This window comes from Protomyctophum bolini (assembly GCF_963924005.1).
Source record: "Protomyctophum bolini genome assembly, chromosome: 8".
NCBI classification, from domain to species: domain Eukaryota; kingdom Metazoa; phylum Chordata; class Actinopteri; order Myctophiformes; family Myctophidae; genus Protomyctophum; species Protomyctophum bolini.
The window spans coordinates 17,268,893-17,295,067 of record NC_137869.1 but is presented as its reverse complement, the minus strand read 5'-3'; the positions used below and the strand labels follow the sequence as shown (position 1 = coordinate 17,295,067).

General features: G+C 41.9%; 1 protein-coding gene across 1 annotated transcript; it reads left to right on the top strand.

The window, feature by feature from the left end:
• Nucleotides 1–19,833: 19,833 nt before the first annotated feature.
• On the top strand, nt 19,834–23,283 carry LOC308320129 (claudin-18-like; the record flags this gene model as incomplete). The annotated part of the gene is made up of 5 exons (XM_080770448.1): nt 19,834–20,053; nt 21,590–21,754; nt 22,291–22,435; nt 22,539–22,652; nt 23,142–23,283. The coding sequence occupies 5 exons, from the start codon at nt 19,834–19,836 to the stop codon at nt 23,281–23,283; spliced, it is 786 nt and encodes a 261-aa protein (XP_080626574.1).
• Between the last annotated feature and the right edge of the window lie 2,892 nt (nt 23,284–26,175).

The following is a 26,175-nucleotide window of genomic DNA, read 5'->3' as shown; positions in this document are numbered from 1 at the left end:
CCTTCGCTCGCGATGCCTTTGTGATTCACGTGGCTTCCTGACTGCAGTTTGTTGTGGGTTCCATTGTCTCCCTGAGGGGAGGTGACCCCGTGTCTGCTGGTTGTATCAGCAGCCCTGCATTGTGCTCATAGGGGGATTTAGACCCTCAAAGCATCTTCCCGCCGCAGCTTTCCCAGCAAACACCCAAAGTGGTATCTCGCCTATTCTCTCGCTCAGACATTAATCTTGCTCTACCCTTCTACATCAAAAATGCTTGTATTGTCAGCGAGCGCTAATGTTTGCCTCCTATTCACTATATATACACATATATGTATTTTTGTGTCTGAGGGAATCAGTCGAACGCATTGTTCCCAAATCATTGTAATATCTATTTAGAGTGGCAACAGCACTGGCTGCCGATGCTCAGTATTCACGGAGCATAAACCAGCCTTAAGACTTAGAAAAGCTGAAAGGGCTTATCCCTATATTCTTAAACTCCCCTCTTTTATGTTGGTCTTAGGCATTAAGGATAGGATTGTGAATAGCAATTGTTCAACTGCTGCAGTGAGAGTGAGTGTGTATACGTGGGTGGGGGTTGTTTTATTCTCTAGCAAAATCCTTTCCTTTTCTCCCATTTTCATTTTTTTCTCCTCCTTCCTCTCAACTGTAAATATTAACTGTGTTCTTAACTCTTAACGGTGTATGGGACAGAGTAATGTGCTTTTAAGGATATATTATGTGAAAGATTTTCCGCCGCATACACTGCTGCTAGAAATAAGAAAAGGCTATTTTATGGAGCCTGAAACAAATTTGCCACGGGGGAAGAAAAAGAATGATTTTGAAAAAGAGGAAAGAGAGGAAAAAACAGATGGAACTTTGCAGTATCAAGTCGTCAACAAACAATAAAGGAAAATTCTCAAGGGGGCTGGGAGGATCTTTAAAAAATGCTTGTGGCCCCCCCTTACCCCCCCTTTTCCACTCCTTCGCTATGTTTCAAATCCATGCTTCGTCTTTCTTCAGGAAGTGTGTAGTGCTAATGCATTTCAAAAGCCCTTTTTCAAAGCACAATGGAATATCACCATAGAAGTTTAGTGGTTCCGCTGAAGAAAGTGGCTCAGTCATTGAGAGCTGTACGCCATTGTGCAGCGGCATGAAGCCAGATTTATACTTCTGCCATATGACGTTGTCGCATGCCAAAAATAGCTGATCTACAAGCTCACAATGCATTGCATCCACAATGCATTGTGACCTTATAGATAGATCGTCTATTTTTGGTCCATGATGCCATCGTATGATGGAGCATAAAGACGTTATCCACTGAAAAGTATCCATCATTCTCCAGTTTCTGTTTTGTTGTGGATGGAGTTATAAGGTTGTTGAGAAGCTTACAGATTTCCTCATGGTCACATTATCGCCTGTTGATAATTACTGTTGTGAATATAACTGTGTGTACAGTTAAGTCTCTCATATGGGGCGATTTCATCGATATGATAAGCAGGCACTGTAGTAAATTGCTTAAATCCCTCTATCAGAATGAGGCTTGTTTGAGTGTCCAGGACAGTGCAATAGCTCAGCAGTCATAGACACACACAAATCGACTTAACAGTAACCCTCTGCTCTATTTGAATAACGGGATTGAGAAAAACCATTAGTTTGTACTGTTAAGTGCATCCGACTGTGTATAATCAAAACAGAGCGGGACACTTTGGGGACAGTGACAGCTGCAGCCACTCCTGTTGATATCAAATAAGACCTTCTGAAACCTTAAGGATGAGTTAGCATGAAACAAATTGCTCCTAATTGTCAAGAGGATAAATTGTGACTGTGAGCGTTTGTAATTCTGTCAGCCACCATTCACCCCCCACATCTCCATTCATCCAGGCCAAAGCGCTTTAATTGAGAGGGTTCGGGCTGCCTCGTGAATCGGTAATAGAAATAGGGACACAGTGTGGATATTTTAATCAGCCCTGACTTCTGTACGGGGGCAGCAATGAGGCAGCACGTCCTGGAAGAGAAGGCCATCCATCTCCGCGGCCCCAGGTGGAAATGGACGAGTGGGCCCCCCCCTCATCGGATGTGACAGTCACTCAGAGAGCCTAATGGCTCAGCGCTCATCGCCGATGCTTATTGGGATTTATGCTTCCTATCACCCACAATAAAGCCATGGCGGTTGAATCAGTCCTCGCAGTGCTGCATGAGAATGTGTCATTGTGGAAGGCATGAAGCTGTTATTGTGGTGCCGCGACAATACAGTGGCTTCCTCCACTTTCTTCTCTGGCGCTTTACCACAGGAGCTGTAGATGCAAATCATTCAACGACATTAGTATCGCTGTGCGCAATGAATATTACTTCATCTGTGACAAAGGGGCGCCTTTGTCTTCATAAAACAAGCGCTGTATAATGACGCTCTCCTTTTCACATAAAAGGGCCCAAATGCAAATATTCATATACAAGAAGGGATCAGACCAGAGTGATCAGAATAGCAAGCATTCATCTATTTAGCTCCGGGATATTTGGTGTGGTTTCTCACATGCAAACTTCCATACATATTCCAATTTGTCCTTGTCATGTTTATCATTAATCTTTGGCCCTGGTTTGCGTGAGGCATGGTGATTTGTTGAGACGTCTCATGGGGGAACTACAAAAAAAAAAAAAAAAACATTCTCCAATATGATAATGGCATTATGCGTGCCTCAGTGAAAATCTGTCATATAAATTATACACGGTGACGGACTCCATGCATCATAGGCTGATATGACAGGTCTCAGTCTACAGTGAAACACATGGTGGTGTCAGGTCTAATGCATTCCCCCCCCCCCCCCCCTCCAGGCTCCTGTTTCATTAAAGGTCCACTCCATCAAAGCTCAAGTGGGGTCTTTGATTATAGATTAAGAATGCATGGGCCAATCTACAATGTGAACGACAATGCCGAAAGTGTGGAGTAATTACAATACTCTCCTGTGTTGTTTTTTTTTATCAGCCATTATACGGCGTGTGTATAATTTGTTTGGATCCCTTAAAACCATTACTCTCATTATAGCATTGTTAGCCGGGGCGAGCATATTGATGACGTGACAGAGATGTTCTGAGTTTTGGTGGCTGTTGATATGGCGAACGCAAGGCCTGTTCTGGGTGATATATCTTGTACATTAGCCTCTGTTTTTTTATTTATGGTTCATTTGACAGAGGCATAAACTATTTTCGGCTGCTGCTTGACTAAACACATCAGTCACACGACACGGTGCACTTGATACTATTGTACATTATCTAAAAGTGCACCCCAGCGACTGTGCATTTTCAATGCAGCGGGCCTACAGTACATCAATCACACGTAGTTGTCAAGTATTGATTGTTTTAACCAGGCAGAATCACTAGATTATGTTGTGACAATTAATTATTAATCAATTTGCAGTATATCATTAGACACAGTCAAATCCTTAGTGTTATTGTAACCATTTGTAACTCTTGAGTTTACAAATGGACCCTTATTGCTCCATTTGGTTAGATTTGTATGCTCAGAGTTAAAGGGAAGTGAAACCGTAGGCTGATTTTGTCATTTGTTTTATGGAACTGTTTAAAAACATGGCAGGCTGCATAAGGCTGACCTTAGTAGGCCTATAGTCTGTGAAATGTATTAACAGGTGTGTTAGTGTTAGATTTAGGTGTGTCAATATGGAAGTACTGGCATTACTGTTGACTACTGTCTAAGCTTGCACATTGCCAGTCCTAAATCAATTATTCGTTGTATCAGCTGCAGCTGTGTTGCTTACTTGCCTGCCATATTGTTTTAACCTATACAGGAAAACAAGCTACAAAATTAGCCAAGGTTTCATGCCCCTTTAACACTGAGGATTGTATAGTTAAATTGAGGGTGTAGCAGTCTGACTCCTGCACCACAATCTGGAGCAGAGGAGGAGAAAAGGAGAATGGGTCAACGGCGTTGGCAGAGATGAATTAGAGGTCTGCAAAAGCACGCCCGATACTACAAGTTGACATTTCTTCTTCTCCCTGTCTCTCTCTTTCTCTCTGTTCCCTCGCCTCCATTTTCTCTCCACCAAAAAGAGAACAGAGGGCAAAGGAAAAAAGGCTGCATTGTGCAAAAAAACGAGACAAAGTACATAAAACACGTTCAAAGAAAGTGTGAAATTCCCCCAACTTCAGGAAACCATTTAGATCGTCCGCTCGAGTGACGCAAGGCAAAATAATATACTTGACCCCTTTGTCTGTGCACTTTGAGAAGTTTGTTATAATGGCAAGCCCTGTAATAATTCACTGTACCTCATGTATATTAAGTAGAAATTCACTGGCTTTTATGATAAATTGCCAGGGTAAAGGCAGGACACCTCTTTTGCATTTCAATGCGAGTGTGTCAGATTCTTATTTCATTACCAGGCGACACATTAGCTGATGGATTTTAATTTTCTTTTTTTCTCTCTCGCTCTCTCTCTCTCTTTCTCACTCTCTCTCTCTTTCTCTCTCCTCTCACAAGTGAGAATCCACAGAGACTGGCCCCGAAACAGAACAGGTTTTGAACGTTGGGGATATGTGGGGAAATGAAATAAATACAAATCAGTGTCAAGCACTTTTATTGCAATTTTGAGGCCATCGCCGGGAAAGGAAAAAAAAGGAGGGGGTTTGTGTACATTTACATACGTTTGCGGATTGCCTGTCCGAAAGTGTGAAATGATGTAGCCTTAATATCACTTGGTGGAGCTCTCTTTGCTGAGTTGACAGAAATCAAGGTTTAATTCGAGCTGCGATAAAAATCGGGAGTGCGCGGTTGAATCTGAGACATGTGCTGAGCCGGGGCAATGTGGAACCTCGGAGTCAAGAGCACAGTCGTCTGTTAGACAGCCACGCAGCAGGGGCGCCGGACACTGCTCTCAGCCCTCTGTGCCTTCATCGCCGAGGCAAGGAGGCACACTAATCTACAAACTCTGCTGAGTTCTCGCGGCGCCGCCAACACGTCAAGAGGGGTGAGGGAGAACAAAATAAAAGGTGCCAAAAGCAATTATCAAATTACCCTCAGCCTTTTCTCACTGCTGTTTAATCTGTTTGTAGCAAATCCAACTAATAATACATTAATGGGGAAAGATTATAGGGTGTGAAATGTGGCCCCGCGTAGAGGTAATAATTACAGTTCCTTTTTTACTTTTCAATGGGAACCACACCAAATGAAAAGGAGAATAAATAGGTCATTTTGACACTGGAGTAGAACTATAATTTGCAATAAAAGGGTACTGTATTTCAAAGAGAGAGATGAATGGTCTTAAATGCCTCTAATGAAAGTTTAGATTAGATTAACGAAAGTTCATCTTTTGATCAAACCGGCAGCTACCTGTCCTTAAAATGAAAATGGTGCTTTGGGAGAGTGAATAATGTGCTTTTAATTACTATACACTCATGATATGACGGTATTTGCTACAATTGAAAATGTTTGATAATTGTTGAATATTTCTTAAACAATTTTAAAGTTTGCCTATATGAACAAAGCAGTGTACTTCCAGATATGAATCCACAGTACTATAATGACCATAATGCTTTGGTGCACTACCCCTCCTTGTGGAGAGAGGGGGGGGGGGGGGCTTCTAAATCCTGACCTAAGTTTTTTTTTTAATTTGAATACTGTACATATTGTACAGAACCCCAAAAGTGGTTCCCGCCCAGAAGGGTAGGGTTACAAAAAGGGTTCCCGCCTATAATGGGTTAAGTGTATCTTGTGTCCTAAACATCATTAACATAAGATCTGGTTGCAAAAGGAGTGAAGTGGCCCTTTAAGGGTTCAATCATGCAATCTGATTGGTTGATAGGTGTGGTATAATAACCATACACTGTACCATGCTATGAATTCTGCCTTTGTACACTTACAGTATATGTATATCACTCACTTGACTGGAAACAACCTCTTAAACGGTTGGATCTGCAATTTCTGATAACAGAAGAAATTGTTCATGTATGTATTTGCTCAGTATGAATTGATTTCACATGTACAATCAATGCATAGTTTAAAAGTTTGTTAACAATACTCCGTGAGAGCTGCCATGCAGTTAGTAACTGCCTTGTTTGTGCAGGCTTCCTTGTGGAATTTATTCTTGTAAAGAAATGGTTAATGAATGTAATGAAATGTGTCTATTAATATCATAATGTCATGTGTTGTTAGCATTGCTGTGCAGGGCAACGTTACTCCGCTTCACATTGTGTTTATGCCACAGCTCAGCTGTGCCAATAACCATGATAAAGCCCTCCATCTTGTGTTATTGCTTAATTAATCTTCTGCCCAAATGCTAATACAATCTTAACTCTAAACTATAGGCTAACTAAGGAAGATCACATTCAGTAGAGCACATACCAACTTCAATTGTTAAGATATGCCATATCAGATGTCAGAGGCATCCACCACCACACCCCTCTTTGGCCAAGTTGGCAAATCTAATCTGTTCATAAGTTGTGAAGAAAAAAACATGCACCATCCACCATCTCCAAGGTAACTATGACAATATGTCATGAATAACTAATAACTATAGTTATTCAGCTTTGGACAGAATGCGGGCAAATTAGGTAAAACTTTCATTTCTTACTTAATAGCTGGACATCCTTCATGACATGCAGTATGACATAGGGGACATGTCATATACTTTGTTATTCAGAAAATATCAGATCTACAAGCTCACAACACGGCACATCTGATGTTTTCAGCGCATGCTGTTGTACGACAGAGCATAAATGAAGCATTCGTCTTTGACTAATTGGATATGTTACAGTTAATCAACCTGCTATTGTGCTGAAAGAGATAAGAGATGTTCAGATAGTGAGAATGACATTGGACCCTCAGATGGGGAGCCCAATGCAGCCCAGGCTCTTTAAGCTTCTGCTTTGTAAACAAGCTGAGCTGTAGCTAGATACATTGGTCATGTCTATTGATAATGTGAAGAATTATGTATTATGCCAGTGGCAAAAAAGTTGCATTTCAAAGTTTTCAATCCTGTGGTGTGCAACTACATATGCAGTCGGTGAAATAGACCTGCACCGTAGCTGATGTCTTTTAATTGTTGGTTTGGCCTTTTCTGAACCAGTTCTGTATGCTGAATATGTTTTGCTTTTTGCCCAGAAGAGCAACCGTGCCGCCTTTCTCCCTCCCACATTCCACTATTCACACTCAATGACAACAAGAGCCTCCCCCATCTCATGCACGGCCCTCCATCTGTGGAATGTCTTCTTACTGTCCATTGTCACAGCATTAACCGTAGGCTAGCATAAAAGTAATTGGAAACTGATGCGAGTCAAAGCTTCAATTAACGCACCACCAAAGTCCCCGTTCTGTGTAATCGGCAATAATGGTTTCATGTTTGGGGGGACGTTTGGTCACTCGCATTCGGCACCCACCTCCTGACACGGGCTGTTAAACCCAGCTCCAAATCCCCACTCCACAATAATCTTCATTTCCGTCATTTCCCCACTCTCTCTCCATCTGAGATGACAACTTCAGTGTCTTCGTATGGCTCGCAGTCAGATCTTGTGCCCACATGAACGGGAGGTGTAATTGACTACTGACAACTCGGCGACAGGATTCTTAATTATTACTCTAGGGTATGGAGGCTGGCTGGCCGGGGTTCAGCTCTGCTACTGAGTATGCTAACAGAGTCATTTCCTCTCCACTATGAATATTGAAATGCAGTTTTTGTTCGTCGCACTCTGGCGTCAGACCTCAGGACTTTGGGAGGGGATCACAAATAGGATGCATACACCCTGTAGCTTTAATGCTTCACTGATTTGACACGGTCACAGTGTTGGCTAAAACAGTGGTTCTTTCAACACTACAGTCAAAACTGGACCTCATCAATCAACTGAGAAAAACTCATTTAGGTCTCGGCCAAATCATTCATACCGTACTCTGATATTTCTGGCTGTTATTTAAGATTATTTGATACACCTCCTGAACACGAGACTGCATGTTTTGTTTGCTTTGCCTGTCTCCGTCAATACTTCATCTGCCTGTACCGTGATAACACATTCCACTTGACTCTTCTGCTACTTGTAGAGCACCACAAGACCATAATTCCTCTGGTGCTTGTCTGTTTATGCCTCCACTGGGCCTGCTCAGTGTGATAGAGTAGACTAGAGAGGGCGAGCACCGCTTTGTGCCACAGTCTATATCCTTTGTGCGGGTGGATATGGGAGAGGGCGTGAAACAATTGGACAAAATGGCCCTAATGTGCTTAAAGAATCTTCTGTCTTTAATCAAAGCACACACACATGCACCACAAAGGGAGACAGAGCGAACCCGATTCCTCGCTGCTTCTGTGAAGATACTGCTCCTTTCCTGGCTCTCACGCTGGGGAAATCGGGATCAGGTCGCCTTTGTTCCTTTTTTAAACTGTCATTCCCACAGATGGGTTGCCTCATCTGTGAAGTGAGGGACAACAGGGATTTGGGGGCTTTAAGACCAGACTGCAAAGTGTAACTTTGTTTCCGTATTTGTGTTCTTGTGATTGTTCCCCATTGTTTGGTCTCATGATCCACTTGGATGTTGTCATTTGCCAGCCACATAGGATGCTACACAGTAAAATCCAGAGTGTTTACTTGACTCTAACAGGGCCCTATTTAGACAATCTATGGTGCATGGTCTAAAATGCAGGTCACAGAATGTGTCATAGTGTGTCCACACCAATTTCACTAGATATACAGCACGCTATCTGGTCACAATGCAGAGGCAGAGGCCAAGGGTGCTACAGAGATGGTATTAAGCCTGAATTAGTCATGGGTTTGTTTTGGGCGTGCCTTAATTAAACCAACTCCCATTTCCTTTAAGAATCAGGTGCACCAATCTTCGTCGTAGCGCATTGATAGTTAAACGATGGATTTGGCAAGTTGGAGGAGACGCAATAGGGACTTTATAGCAACGCCGGTTTTCAGGACGGCTCCGCTACGTGGAAGTACGCCGCTATGACACAATTGCCGTAGCTGTCAAAATCGTTTAGCAAACAGCCGTCGGCGACGGGTTCCCATCCATTTTTGGTTCCCATGGTGACATGTCTATGCAGCATGTGTCAAACATACACTTTTCTTTTAAACACCCGTCGCGCGTCAGCTAACTTGCATGTGCTGGACAGGAACAGTAGTGGGTGCTGGAGCAATCTGTGTTATTCTAAACCTGTTTTAATAAACACGGTTAATATGACATATGGTATTAGTGTTATTTCTTCATTCAGAGCATGCCAACACATTACACAGCATAAGAGTGGTGATGGAGCAATCTGTGTAAATGTATGACCGCTATAATTTCAATAAACATGGTTATGACATGGCGTTGTAGACACTACGTGTAAGTGTAGGTTCTGCCGTAGCAGAAAGCGCTGCGATGGCAAGCAGGTTTGTGTATCGAGCACTGATCCATTTCCGGTTGCCGGAGCGGACTGCCGTAGCCCGTAGCCGTCGTTGCTTAAAGTCCCTATTATCTGTGCCGTCACTGAGTCGGCAGATAAGAATACCTTGAAGCTGGCCTTAGTTAGCCTGGCGTAGCCAGCCTTCATCTGCCTTAGTTTGCAATGCATATTGCCCCAGGCAGATTAAGTCTGGCACGGCTGAAATGGTGACGGACAACCAGATTCGTCTGGAACCACTATTCAAATATGGGGTGGGTCATTGCGAGAAGAAAACAAATCGAACACTGAGAGGGACGAGACTAATATCCACACTGTGATATTAGTATCGCTATTAGTATCGAGGCTAGGCCTACATGCAGAGTGCAAAGTCTGTGTGTAAGATAGCAGTGCACCCTGATTGCACCAGACTACACCTTTGAAGGCCCACACATGGGTGCTAAATAGGGGCAAGATCATTTGTTATGGACAACGGGGGCGCCAGGCGTAAGACTGACTGTCGGTTGGAAAATAGCAACTGCGCTGCCCCTTTGCGCTGTCTTGCAGCAGATGGTATATGGCCCTCTGAAAGTGTCAATTCTTTCTGAAATGGGTGTGATTGGGATCCACTCCAGATTTGACTGTGTAGGTTGATTGGAATATTGGGGAATCAAAAAGCTACCAACAGATACCTATAATAATATCTGATTATTTATACTTGTATTGTGCTCTGAAAATAGCAGCTAGGTCATATTGTGAGCTTGTAAATGATGATGATTCACCCATAACTGTTTGTTGTTCATTATCTGTGTGTGTGTGTGTGTGTGTGTGTGTGTGTGTGTGTGTGTGTGTGTGTGTGTGTGTGTGTGTGTGTGTGTGTGTGTGTGTGTGTGTGTGTGTGTGTGTGTGTGTGTGTGTGTGTGTGTGTGTGTGTGTGTGTGTGTGTGTGTGTGTGTGTGTGTGTGTGTGTGTGTGTGTGTGTGTGTGTGTGTGTGTGTGTGTGTGTGTAATGGCTATGGCATGACCCATTGACATTAAATTTCCCATACTCCTTGCCATGCCTATCTGGCACAGTTAAGAGATCAAGGGAGTGATTGGAAATAGACGCTCATCTCATCTGTAATTTGACGATGAAATAGATGGAATGAAAGGGAAAGAAGGGAGAGCGTACCTGGATGGCTGCTTCATGACTGCTCCTTTTGCCCTTAGCGTAACATTCAGGGAGAAGAGTGTCCCTTTGTTATCACACACACACACACACACACACACACACACACACACACACACTCTATCTCTCTCTCTCTCTCCCTCTGTCTCTCTCGCTCTCTCTCTCCCTTTCCCTGGCAATTATCACAAACTCCACTTCGCCTGCCCTCCGGAGCCCGGAGAACTGAGCGTCCAGAGTGGGGAGAATAGCTACATTTATAATTTTTTTCTTCTCTTTCCATAGATTAATTTCCGAGGAAGCCCTGTCACCGCTGTACAGGAAAAGCGGGAGAGAGGGATAGAGTGTAAAGGGGGGGCGGAGGGTGGGCTGGGGGTGCAAAGATTGGGGCTAGCACAAGCCTCCCCGCTTTTTTTCCTTCTCCGTATTCTTTTTTTCCCCTTCCGCCTTGACAGATCATTTTCCATGCAGGGGTATCAGGGGGTCTGGCCGATAATTGGCATGCAGATTGCAGCTGATGGCGTCCCGCAACAGAAGAAAAGAACTGGCTAGTTAGAATAATGAGCCAGCCTGCCTGATGGATGGGCGAGGGAGGAGGTCATTCAAAATGTTTCAGACACAATTCCTAAACCCCCTTTACCCCTCCTCCCAACCGCACCACTACCTATACACCTCCCTTTTTGATTTTTAGATTTTTCTTATATATTCCACAAAGCCCTGATATTCCATTATTTCTCCCTCTCTCTACCCTTCCAGGGCAACGAAAGCATCCCATCTCCCCCCTTTTATTCTCCTCTCCCCTTTCGCCCCCTTTCTTCCACGGCCATGAAAGGGCTGCCTCACTGCACCATGCAGGCCGGACGGGATGCGGCGCCGCTGCGCCGTGTGCGGAGATGACGAGTAGCAGTTTTGGGTAGGCAAGAGCCTCTGAAAATGTCACAACTCATTAGGAGGCTGACACCCTTAAGAGACTTCCTGTGTTTTAATTACAGTGCAGGAGTTAATTACAGTCTTCTCTGTGGGATCCCAGCTCTGCACCCTCTGCAAGCTAGTGGAATCCACATTCTGAACTGATTGAGCAGGCCTCAATAAGATGCAAAGACAAAGTGACATCCACTATTAATTGTCTAAATACACACGTGCCCCTGTGCAACATTAACGTGCAGTGGCGACAGACACAGGAGCACCATACAAATAAAACCCTCCACAACTGCTTTGGATAAAATGGTGAAACATATAGGTTCTTTATTTGGGTTGATTATGTTTCATAGTTTCATAGGTCACTGTATTTGGTTTGATTAGCTGTATTCTGTCTTCCATCTAACCCCAGTTTCATGGCCGATTCTATCTCTCAAAGTAATTGGCTAGCTACAGTACACAAAATAGTTGTTTGACCATATGGCTTACAGCAGATATCCTCTCACATGGTTTTGGAACCGGTGCTGTGGTTTGCCATTTTTCCCCACATCAGAAACTAGTTTGTGGCAAAGAATTTGTGCAACTTTAAACACATCTTTCCTGTGGCTGAGAATGAGATTTATTATGTTTCACACTCAGTAAGTGGTTAACTCTTAAAAACTGTTTAACTTCTTTGGTAATCTTAGAGCCTACAATGTGACGTCATTTGAGGTTCGGGGGCCGAGTACCGTCCTAAAGTCGCCTCTTCGGTGCTACTGAAAATTTCTGACAAAATCATTTCGGCACTACAGCTCCGAAACAGCGGTAAAATAGGGGTATGAATCAGCCTAATGGTATGCCTAACATTGGCATACCAGGTTTTAAGTGCTTAGAGGTCAAATCTCCTAAAATAATAATTCCAGCTAATTGAGGCAATTTGGTTGCCATGCTAAACACACAGCACAAAGCTTAAGGAAACTAGTTGGTAATCGATATTGCAGTCTCCTGATTTGCTATATTGATATTGATGAATGCCATAATATTGTCAAAGGGCTGCTCTACTGTAATGATAGGTACTTTATCAATGCTGATGTTAGCATCACTGTCATACCTAGTATAAGTATGACATTGTTGTTGTGACAGCATGTGCAAAAATAATTTTAGCAGAACTCTTGTACAGCATGTGTGGGAGAGTCTGAGGTTGTGGTGGATAGTGCTCACACAATGGTACATCCCATGGGCTTTCTGATATAATGCATGTTGTCGCCTCTCCATTTCGCTAAATGCTGCTTAGTTTATTTAGATTTTTTCCCCCCTAATCCCTAAAAGCTCTGAAGATAATTAACCCAGAATCAACATTCTACTTTTGATAAACCTTCCAGGTCAGGTGGGTGAGGAATTATTGTAGCATGTGATTGTTAAGTATCTGGCTGTGCATGAGTGGATCAAGTACATCTGCTTTCTCTGCAGGCATGTTTTGCTTTGTTTTACCGTTAGATTGTATTGCTGTATTTTGTTTTCCCCTGCTCAGTAGACTGTAATATTGCATTGAAGACACTCGGAAGTGCACAAATTGAGGCTTCAAATACTGGCAAAGTGTGTGAGTATGCAAACTAAATGACTGGTCACTTAATTGTCTCCACCAGGCCAAAGGCATGGGTAGAGAGTATGTTTTGCACTCCGTCCGTCCGTCCGTCCTTCTGTCCGTCCGTGTGTGTGTGTGTGTGTGTGTGTGTGTGTGTGTGTGTCCGTCCTTCCGTGTGCAGGTAATCTCCGGCACCGTTGGCCTGGGCGATGCCAAACTTTGCACATAGACTCCCTGGATGCCAACGACAAACCTCTGCCCCCATTTTTCCACAACAGCCTGTTATAGCGCCACCATGAGGCCGACTTTTGCTAAACACATTTCTGTAGATTACTCCTACACATCTTATCCATACTGTACATCACGGACATCGGTATACACAATCTCTATAGTCATGTGATCAACACGGATCTGTCCACTTCCCCATATTCCATCCCCATTGGCTAAGACTGCCTTCCAATGAAAGTTTGCAGGATTGATCCGTTTTGAACAAAATGCCTCAAATCTTAACACAGAGTGCGATTTCACATTCCCACTAGGCAGAGGAAGAAATGTCACTTCAACATTTTCAAATTAGCCTCATGGTGGCGCTATAACAGGCCAATTGTTTTGACCTATAATTGCACCGATGTGTGTGCAACTTACTGTACTGTATGCGCACTCCTTAGAGGCCAAGGGAAAACCTTTGCCCTACATTATTTGCATCTGCCTGCTATAGCTTCAGGCCGATTTTTGCAAAACACATTTCTTTATATTACTTGCACAGATTTTATCCATACATCACGCAAATCGGTATACACTATCTCTATAGTCACATGTTCAACACAGATCTGTTAGATTTTTCATATTTATCACTAATATGATGCATTTGTTTTGTAAGAAATTAACTTTTTTTATAGGGTGATTTCTTATATTTTCTTATACTTTCCTGAAGAAGATCCCAGTGATCGAAACGTTGAATCAATGGAATATAATATCTTATATTCCACACTATTGAGGGATACAATTTACCTACGGTCAGTCTTACTATGGGGAACATTTAATATCGTGATGAGAGGAATTGTGTCATTGAGCTGTAATGATGGCATACCAGAGAACGTTAAGGAGTTGTGATGACAACGTTATTCGCGCCTTATGAATGGCATCATCATCAGTGATAGACTGATTGACAAAAAACATTTACACCACACCACTACATTGAATGTGGACATGGTCAATTTCTAAACTTTGAGTCTGGAAGAGCAAACAGGAAATCTTGTGGTGAGTTTTATGGAGTTTTACAGAGTGTGGAGCAGCTGTCCCTGTGGCTCTGCAAGCTTAATCTCTCATGCACCCCCATCGAGGCAAAACAGAAGGGAACAAATTCACTGTTTCATCCTCATTCTTTCAGGCGCACTAAGGAGCTGTATACTGTACACACCAGATCAAAGCCTTAATTGAAAAATAATTATAGGTACTTAATCATAGAAAGCAGTGGGCTAATTGAAGTGAAAACAAGGAAGCAAACGCAGACCCTCAGAATAGTGGCAGAAAGAGGATATTGTAAAAGCTCCTTCTTCAATCCCCATTGTCTCCCAGATTAAATAGGAGAGGGCTATTAGCAGAGTTAATTGGCTCTCTAATTTAGATCTCGCCCCACTGAAAGCATAACGGATGCGCGCCTGTCGACCAATGATGTGTGCACTCTGTCACACTGTCCTGCCGGACTCTGATTGGTTAATTGCTCAGGGATTTTTGAAGTTTTCTCTCATTCTTCAAATGTAACAGACTTTCCCCCCCCCCCCCACCCATCTCTCTCTCTCTCTCTCTTTCTCCCTCTTCCTTTCTCTCCCTTTCTTTCGCTCTCTCTCTCGCACACGCATGCACACACACACACACACACACACACACACACCTCTCTCTCTCTCTCGCTGCCAGCCCATGAGGTAGCTGCATGGTAAGTCCCGTTGTATATCGGTGCTGAATGTGCGATAGAGCGGAAACAAAAACAGCGTGACAATCACTTGAGAGACTGCATCTGTATCAAGTATGTTGCATGGTTCATTTACCACATATGAAGAATTATTCAATATGCTTTGTTCTCCACCTGGTTGATGCAGCAGCTTTGAGCTTGTGGCGTTGCAGCACAATGGATGCAGTGTTGCTAAAGAAATTGCTTCTATCTTCTTGTTCTTTCATATACATTCTTTTCAAATACTGTACATGCTGTTCATTTGTACAGTCACATGCGCTCTTTGTGGCCATGATTTTACAGGGAATGGAAATGTCTGCTGAAATCCTAATTGTCCTCCTTGTGACCTGTTCACATTTGTGCAGAAGTTCCCGAGGCCCTCTGGGAAACAGCACATTGACTGCAGGCCTCCTCACGTGAAAGGCCCTCTTATCACACTCACAGCAAACTTGTCCCCCGCTGTGCCGCTCGCTGCCATTTCCTGCACAGACTCTGCCCTCTAGTGTAAATTGGACGGCAACACATTCATTACTGAATAAAAGCTATTTGAGAAAAGGCAGGCAAACATTCGTAGAAGAGAGTAAATGCCCCAATTTTCCAAGGCATCCTTTCATCTTTTCAACATGGCTCTGTTCACAGTTTTTTTTATTGTGGCCTGAATAATTGAACTCTAGATATGAGATCAAAATCCAGTCTTAAAGGTTTCAAAAAGCATATTGACACAGGACTAGTATTAGTAGTGTGGACCTCATGTAATTTAGAAATTACCAGCCACCCCTCCCTCATATCTGTGTTTCGCAGTCCATAGCCACTTTTTCGTTTTTATTTTACATATTGATAATAGTCAATGAAACTACTGACCTGATCTACTGTAGAAGCACAGCTTGGGAAGGTAGCATTGATTTTAAGTATTTACCTTTTCCTAATAATTAGGTACTACTGGTGACATGCCACTCCTATCAATCTAATTTCCAAAGAAATGAAAATGTCACTGTAATTAATGTGTATTATATGCTCTTAGCAAACACCTTTACAGAAGTACACATATTTGCAATATCATGCTCTTCAAAAGTATATATGAATAAATCATACATACAAGCTTATTTGCTTAAGGCATGGCCACCTGTTTGAGAATATACCCTTGCATATTGGAACACAAACAACATTAGCAACACATACTTCATATAAATGCTATTTGTAGGCTATTTTTGTAGACACAGAGGTGAAAGCAGGTAGCCTAGCCAATGTGTGTGTCAGAGTAAGATTGAACAAGTGAGGGAATAGTGTGTGCTTGATTGGGTGGGTCACTGTTTGCCTTCACAATGTTTATCAAATCCCACAAATCTCAAAACACATCAATCAGTGACCTACTGTAACAAAAAGAGGTCTAGACTAGAGTACAATCTCTCTTATACAGCCTTTCCTTCATTTAACCATTTTACTAGTTTACTCCAAATTGAGTGTACAGCTCTGATAATCATTTTAGCTATTTATTACCTCTTTATTTTACCTCTATCCAAGAATATATGCACTGTACGTAGTATGTGGATTCTCAGCAAGTGTTAATGTCATAATAGATTTGGATGGTAATTGGTAATATCACAATTTTAATGAATTTCTTTTGCAATTCTTAGGATGCAGTGTGTTTTTCCATAGACATCAAGTCAAGATATAAAACATATCTATGTCCTTAACGTTTATAGGCTCCACTTCATAAACAAGACTAAAATAATCAGCTTATTTCTAGTCACACTAGACTGATGCCCGGCTGTAGAGCACAGAGTCGGTAACAATGGAAGTTGGAGATCCATTCCCCACCCGGCTATGCAAAGTTGTACCCGCATCAGAGTACCCGTTCCACCCATCTGTCTGTGTCCCTTTTATGCCCATATATGTATGGAGATTTCTGTATCTGTCTCTCTGTGTCTCTTTATTCCTCCTATAGAGCCCTGTATGCAGACTGCTTTATGTACTACACCGAACAACCTTTACAATTGTTTTAGTTACAATTTACAATTAGGCATTTAGCAGACGCTCTTATGTAGTGGGCGGCTATTTGAGTAAGGGCTACTATTTGGAAATATATGATATGGAGATTTCTGTATCTGTCTCTCTGTGTCCCTTTATTCCTATGGCGTTCTGTGTCAGGCATGCCCATTGCCCAAATATGGAGTGTTGTGAATATGCCAGCTCCATATATGGAGCATGGGCAGGGGCGCTGTCCAGAGCCCGGGCAGAGGCCTTTTATGGTGGTTCTGGACAACCGTGGGTCCGACCGACTCGACACCGGGTACTGCACTCCCTGTGGGGGTGTGGAACACGTGTGTTGTAGTGTCATAGTTGAGCTAGACTAGAGGAAAGGCCATGGGGTCACCAAAATGAATAGAAGTCATCCACCAGTGTGTGAAGGTAGTGAAAACTATAACATGACGTCATGCCACGGTGGTCAGCGACTCACCGCTCACCCCAACACTAACTGCCGTTTCAGTGGTCACCTTATCACCTAAAACTGGTGTATGAACAGGTCTTCATGCACCAAATGCATTGACGGATGTTGCCTGATACAATTCATTTTCTATGGAATGGTGCAAGCTGAATAGAATATTATGCAAACAAACAAACAGTCAAACAATCAAAGTAGACAGGGCTGATGAACTGTTAATCAAGATTCTCTTCCTGTATTGCTTACTTTGCTTCTCAACACAATTCTAGTGGAGTGTTTAGCTGTCAAATGAGATTGTGTTTTACTTGGCTGTGTGACTGTAACCACCCAATGAGGCATACATACAGTACAGTAGCTGCGATGCAGCATACAGCACCATGCTCTGGCCAAAGCGTAGGGGATCCGGTGCAGATGGATGCAGCTGCAGACTATTTCTTTACTGTACACGGTCAAATCCTCACCGGATTTGAACTCCGGCCTTCCGCTCTGAGCTAAGACGGAAAGCCAAGTATGGGAGATACACTTAAGCATCATGCAATAGCTCTTGTATTACCTGACCACAGGATTGTAGCTTTAATTTATCCAACTCAGAGAGGTGGATAACTTACTCGTGTACAAATGTTAAGTGTACAAATATTATCAAATGGACCTGTAAGCATCCATTTGATGCACTCTTGAGTTAAATGAACAGTCATGATTTGAATGTGTAGCCTGCTCTACAAACAATACAAATAAGCCTGTTCAAATTCTGTATATTCTGTATACAGAGACACATCTGACAGCAAGGCTGTAACCCAGCTTCTTCTTAACGCAGGTGTCTCACAGTTCTCCTCCACGTATGGTATCAGCTACAGGCAAATTGGTTTCAGCTCACTACAATCATATCAGTGTTTGGTGTTTACTTTTGCTTGGCAGGCTGACGGTGGCACAACTATACGGTAGTGTAGGTCCACTCTGTCAACAGTGTCACTGGGTGTTGCTATCACAACCAGCCAATGAAACCATTATGTACTGTATGTGTATCATGCAGAGCATAAATAAAATGGATGGATGGAAGGGATATGTACTGTACTGGACTGAATAACAAAAAAACGAAAGAAAATAAATAAGCTATGGTTTTATGAACATAACTTTCCACTCAAAATATAAAAATGTTATCAGTGGCACTCTATGTCTCACTACATTGTCTCGTTTAACTGGTTTGCTCTGCTGGAAGTATTAAAAAGTACAAATTACTGTACAGTACTCTGTTGATACCCAGCAATAGATAGTTAAAGTTTGTGTAAGTGATATTTGGTCCTTCAATGTTGGCCATACCTGTAGCCAGACAATATCACAGCGTAATTGTTTTTGCAATGGCAGATTCGTTTGGCTACGTGAGGCTAGGTTACCACCCATGACCAAACATTACATTTTTAACAAAATGCCTGATATGAGAACTTTGTTCTGTTAAATATCTATTCTGATAGTAATCATTGTATAATTTACTCAGCTACAGGGGTGTCCCTGGAGTGCGTAGCGTTAGTCCGACGTCCCAATAATCGAACATTACTAAACCTCCCTAACCTAACCCTAACCGGCCACGTATGTTGGAGCCACGGGTTTACATAATATGCAAACATTCGGTGAAATTATCCGATTCACAAGTTTATAACATGGCGCGTTGCAGAGCGTTGCTGTGAGCTTGTAGATCGGCTATTGTCAGCAACGAGATTTGGTGTAGAGGGAAATATAAGGGGACCAAGTATACACCCCTGGGGGACACTGGTTAACGAAGTGGGGCGCCCGCTGGCCTGTTGGTCCAGGTGCATGCCACGTGGCTCTGGCCTGACGCCTGCGTTACGTGTTCGAGTCCCGTTCATGACGACCTTTGCTGCATGTCTCCCCGTCTCTCTCTCCCTCTTTCTTGTCAATCTTCACTTGTATAAATGCAGGAAAAAAAAGTATACCGTAATAGGGTTTTATATTGTTTCTGAAGTGATTCTGAAGGAAATCACGTGATTCTGAAGTAAATCACGTAAATAATAAGACTTTAAAACTATCACCGGTCATAGATTATGTGTGCAATCCTTAAGGATTTTTGATACGTTTTTTATAGGTTGCTTCATAATTAAACAGATACTGAGATACACAAACAAAAAGACAATAATGTGAAAGTGACATATGTGCATCGACAAACCAACCGTTTACGGAAGTCAAAATTAATCACCGATACTGCTCCACCCAATTACAGTATACTTTGATGACTGGGCTATGTGCAAACACTCAGGGTCACAGGTAAAGTCGTTCCCAACTTCAAACCTGCCAGTATCATAATCAAATATAGAGTCAAAGGCACAGCGTGCAGGTGACGCCACTGGACAGGTTCAGCGCTTAAGGCAGGTGCCTTTTTTTTTTTTCGAGAGCTTTTCCCTTTTCCCTCGACAGCAGTGAGAACACAGCAGTGAGAACACCATGCCGGCTACGATCTGTCAGGTGATGGGCTTTGGGTTGAGTCTACTAGGGGTAGCGGGGGTCATCGCTGCCACAGGGATGAACCAGTGGGCCACAGAAGACCTCTTTGACAACCCTGTGACCGCCGTATTCTCCTATTCTGGCCTGTGGAATTCCTGTGTTAGGCAGAGTTCTGGCTTCACCATGTGCCGTCCGTACTTCACCATTCTGGGCCTGCCAAGTAAGCCTTCTTATCAGTCTCAGTCTGCACCATCACCAACAAAGTACCATGAGCATCATTCAGATGTCATGGCTTCTTAAAACTAAGAAAAGTTACAAAGAAATACTAGGTTTGTCAGTTTAGGATAATGTGGTTGAGTGATTAGTAGGACCGCATTTCTATGTGTTGGATTATTCACTTGCAAACTGTATGTGGTATACTGTAGTACAGTTTTCAGTTTTGACCTGATGAAGTATGATGACGTAAATTACATTGGAGCAGATGAGTGTGCAGATCTATTCTTTTTTTCTTCATGATCTTTTCCAACCCAGCACCTCAACCAAGTGATTCTATTTTTCTATTTTGCTGTAAAGCACTTTGAGCTGCATTTCATGTCATGAAAGGTGCTATGCAAATAAAGTTTTATTATTATTATTATTATTATTTTGTATAGTGCAGTACAGAAATGACTCAAAATGTTTGTGAATGTTTCTGAACAAGTACCTACAGTATTACGCTAGTTAGAAGCTATTAAGCAAATGGAGGAGTGGGTGACCAATACAAAAACATTTAGGTCTAATCATTTCTGGTTTTACATTTAAGAGTGATGGCAAAAACATAACGATGAAAAAAAAGTCAAACCACACCCTTGATTTCTCAAGGTCAGGAAATGCCCATTTAACTGCCGCCATTTCCCGAAACTGACTTACGATAAGCCTTGCTCCTCCTTAGACCAAACATAATGGGAAGCGTGTTGACACTACCTTGACACTACCTTCTCATGACTCCTTGACACATGAGGCAGCAACCTAACAGTTTTTGAGTGAGACAACTAAAATGGCCGTCTCAATGGTTCAGTTAACAGGATTCATGTTGTCGATGTTGGGGGTATTTCTGATATCTTCTGCAACCGCAATGGATATGTGGAGTTTGCAAGATCGTTCTACCTCAGTTATAACAAACTTTTACACCTTTAGTGGTCTGTGGAACTCATGTGTAGGGACTGCATATGGCACAACACAGTGCAGACCATACTTTACCATACTAGGGTTACCAGGTAAGGATGTTAGTCCCATGCTGATGCATTCGTTATTTCCAAGGACATGTTTGGATTTTATTCAGGGATTGACTGAGGTCCTTAAACCATGATGAGTAAGCCAGAAAGATAAGACCTTAACCTACAATTCATTTTTACCTAAATGTATTTTATAGTATTATATCGCATAAAATGGAAACCTTGTATGTCCAAAACTATTGCTTTTCAAAACAAGAAAAAATAACCTGTGTTCCAATGGATCTTTGTCACAAGCTCTTGTTAATACTTTTCATTTGTTCAATATTTATAAAACCCACACGCAGTAGGGTATTAATTTAATTTCAGTATGTTCTGAAATCTATATACAGCAATACACAGTGTTCATTTATCCATTTGTAACTGAGAGAGTATACAAATGTACATTTTTTAAACATGTGATGAACACCATCACAATTATTTGTGAGCGGCATAGCCTTAGAAGTGCCCCTCCTATTCCTAAAAGGTTTATGTTTGACTTTCAGCTCTGCTTCAAGCCGTGCGGGCCTTGATGATCGTTGGAATCATTCTTGGAGTAATCGGGGATCTGATCGCCATCTTTGCACTCAAGTGTCTGAAAATGGGCAGCATGGAGGACAACATCAAGGCTACAATGTCTCTGACAGCTGGGATCATGTTTATCCTCGGAGGTGAACTGATCATTTTCATATTTTTTTAATTGGCCCAGATCACTTTAATACATGATCAATATCTGTCATCTCTCTGTCCTTTCTCTGTTGGCAAAAACATTGGAGTCTTATTTAAAGGCTTTGAGAGCCATGTTTTTGACTGATTGATTGAATACTTTATTAGCAAAAGGTACAGTTATACAAAAAGACTAAAAGGAAAACACAAAGCTTCTCGACTCTGGAACAACGTGCTTGAGGATCTCGGCCTTTATCAATCAGTGTCTTCTTTTTAAATCACTTTTATTGAATGGCCTTTCCTTAATATCCATTCAGGAAGGGCCCTTTTGGGGTTGTTGTTATGTACTGTATATAGCAACATAAGATTTTTTCAGAAAACTTAGATTTAGAAAGAGTTTCTAGAATCTCCCTCAGTCCTAAAGGGGTTAACTATTTTTCATGTTATTGTTAGATTCTCTTAATGATATATTTATTACAGTAGTTCAAATTGTATATGCTATACTCGTTTACTGTATTATTATCAATATATTTATTTTCAGGTATCTGTGGCATTGCTGGGGCTTCAGCCTTTGCTAACTTGATAGTGCAAAGTTTTCGCTTCACCAGTTATGTGGACGGTGGAGGAGGAGGATATGGAGGAGGACAAGCAAATATAGGTGGACTCACAGGAAGTCTAACCCCAAGGTAATCTAAACGAAACGAAACTATTTCATCTCATGATACTGTATAATGTAACTTCCTGAAACCATATCTGTTCCTTTGTTGTTCATGTATTGTTCATTTTCAGGTACACGTTTGGCCCTGCCCTCTTCGTGGGTTGGGTTGGTGGGGCTATCTTGTTCATAGCCGGAATCATGATGTGTGTGGCCTGTCGTGGAATGGTTCAACAGGAGCCTCAGCGGTGCGTAATATCACAACCTTTCACAATACACACACTCGATCGGATTGGGCGATCGAAAATCGGGGCCGATCACGTCATTTTCAAATGATCGGAATCGGATCGGGACGTTATATCCATAGCATGATATAATGATATTAGACTGGACATTGTCTGTGATTTGGGATATTGTACTATTGTGATATGGCAACGTGTTATATAAATATAATATGATAGGGACATCCATAACACACACACACACGCACACACACACACACACACACACACACACACACACACACACACACACACACACACACTGACATGAAAAGGTTTGAGAACCTATCAGCTATAGATATATTTTTACTTTATCTAATCTCTCCTCCTTTGTTTATTATTTACTTAAATAAAATGTATAAGTAAAAAAACATTGATGTTCCATGCTGCTCTGTATGCGTGGATTTCCCATTGTTTTATTTAACATTGGACAACTTGTTTTTTAATATTCCTTAGGTATGATGGGATGTCCTACAAGCCTGCCTCTCAACATGCTATCTACAAACCTGAGTCCAGATCCCATCAGCCCTTTAATAACTCTTACAGGGTCCCAAGTGTGGATGGAAGACAGTCCACTCAAAGATTTGACTATGTGTAGCACATGATAGGTTGTGTGATTTCCTTGAGGAAGAAAATATGAAATGTAAACATACTTTACTTAAAGCATCCAGTGAACACTATTATTAATGACTTATAGTTACACTATAATGCATTTTTAACAGACTAGTGATTATAATAATGTATTACACAACTATGAGAATTATAATATAACAATATTGTCCTGGCCAGGATGAAATATTATACTTGACCATATCATCATTATAAAACAGTAACACTTTATAATGTGTTATGATTATTGTTATAAAGCATTTATAAGTTCTTATACATATAATTATACAGTATTATAAGCCGACTATAATGTATTATATATGCATTTTAGACAATGAAAATTTTACCAAAATCTTTTTTTGGACTGTACATATATTTTACATTATTTTACTTGTTATCATGATGCATGCTTTAGCCTTTAGTTTTTTTGTGGTCATGCAGGCAGTGTTTTATTGTTCCCTTTTTTTACTATTCTGTATAATATAGCAAGTTTTTATTTGAAAATGTGTTGGTCCATTTTAGTTCCAGAAGTGTTGTTCTGGACCTAAAATGTAATTTTATTGAAATTGTATTGTCATCTTGGATCAATTATTTGAGATATAGAGCAAATTATGTTCATAGTGGCTGCCAAACAATGTGCTTCTTTGTCCTACTAGACAGTCCAGTGTCATGTCAATGTCAATTCCATGTCAATAAAGCACAACAAAGATATGTTATGACATCATGTGATGTTTTATGTCAAAGAGAATTAGACAACCCACACACCAGAAGTAGAACAAGCTCAAGCCACATTCAGACTAAAATCCATATGAATTAACGTGAAATTGCCCAAAATCTAGACTTGACGTGACTATGAAAAGCAAGATGGAAAGAGATTGAAAATTAAACCTCTGATTCAACGCCACAGACAGTCAAAGAGCAAGTGGTGAATAAAGTAAAATGAAAGATTAGGGCCAATGTGTCTTAATGACTGTGTGTAAATTCTATGTGTCAAGTGAAAAAATATCAACAAGGTTGTCACAAAGGAAAATATGACAACTGTGAATGGAAATACTGTGGATAAATGTGCATTTAAACTAACTCCAAAACTAATATAGGCCTAGAACCAGAATCAACATAGGGTCTCCAGCCCTCACTTATACACTAAAAGGAAAATACAAAATTGCATCCATAATTTCTCGTAAACATTAATAAAATGTCCACATTGCATCATATTTCTAAAAAACATTTAAGACTATTTCATATTTGAAACTCTGGTGCCATCTGCTGGCTAGCAGACTATCACTGCTCCTGGCTGTCAATGCATGCCATGCATTTTGACCTTCAGTATTGACTTATTTGACTAAGCAGAACTCATACTCATATATTTGAAGATTCAGGAGATGATTTTGTGATATAGAAACCATTGGTCTGTGAGCTCTGGGTGCATCAGACAATTTTGTATTGTATTTTGTGGTCTTAATAATCCTTTTTTGTGATCAGATTTTTATTTTGAAAAGGTGGCACTATTATAATGCGTAAACAAACAAACTCTTTGGAGGACAACTGTTTTATACATAGTATATAAAAATGTAGGTATGTTACATTCCTACTGTGTACCTATTTTGTTTTGACCAAGTCGACATATGGTTGAAACAACAGTCCAAAACCATTTATATTGGACTCACTTCAATTTCCAGTTTATATAAGAGCCTTCCAAAAATGTCTGCCATGCAGTCAATACTTCTAGGGAAACTTTCACTTCAGTTATGTGACTGTCTAGTAGTAAACTACAGCATTGACAAATGCTGCATGTGGCTCTCCCTCTTCCTACAATCTATTCCCTTCTACAGCCATCTTGTGTTCTCCTCTTCAGCATTCTACTGCGCAGCATGTTGACGCACGAGAGGAGTCCACGCCAGGCGCGCCGTACCTTATGAAAACGATGTTCTTTCTGGCGACGTGTTTCTAGCAAAGACTCATGGAGTGATTGCCCACTGTGCCCTCCATTCTCCTCTCCATTTTTAACACCAGTCTCCTCCTCCCAGTCCTCCTTCCCAGCTGCTTGGGGGTAGGAAGACTGACAGTGTTGGTTGGGATTTGACAGTTGTGTCCACCAGGAGAACACTGCCACTTCTTCTCCTTCACCTCTCTCCTTGCTGGATTCATCCTCCTCCTCCCAAAACTCCTGCTCAGCTTGGTTGTGGAAGGAGGTGGGACACACCTCCCAAAACTCCTGCTCAGCTTGGTCTTTGGCTTGGTTGTGGTAGGAAGTGGGAGTGGGACACACCTCCTCCCAAAACTCCTGCTCAGCTTGGTCTTTGGCTTGGTTGTGGTAGGAGGTGGGAGTGGGACACACCTCCTCCCAAAACTCCTGCTCAGCTTGGTTGTGGTAGGAGGCGGTACTGGGCAGCTCTGCGTGCTCCTCTTCCTCCCAGGTCTCCTGTCCAGACTGTTGGTGATGGAAGAGGTTGGGACTGACTCGACTGAGCAGTACTCCCCTGGAGGTGATGTCAGTGCTGGATGTCTCCACCTCCTGGCTCAGGTCAGAGCGTTGCAGGCCAGGCTGCATGGACGCTCTAGTGCATGTGCTCATTGCCTGGACTGATGCCTTCACACTGGAAGCAAAATGACAGTCAATAAGTAAATTAATAAGTAATTTAAGTCTGTCTGTCTGTCTGTCTGTCTGTCTGTCTGTCTGTCTGTCTGTCTGAGCCTCTGCTTAATAGAAGCCACGGTTGTGTTTTCCATCAGAAGGTCATGTTCATACTCACTAGGAGCTGGAGATCTTGTTGTCCACTAGATGGGACATGGTGATGAATGGATGCTCCAAAGCCTCACTGGGCCAAGGCCTCTGCTTAGAATCCAGATGCAGCATATTTTTCATCAGGGAAATGTAGAC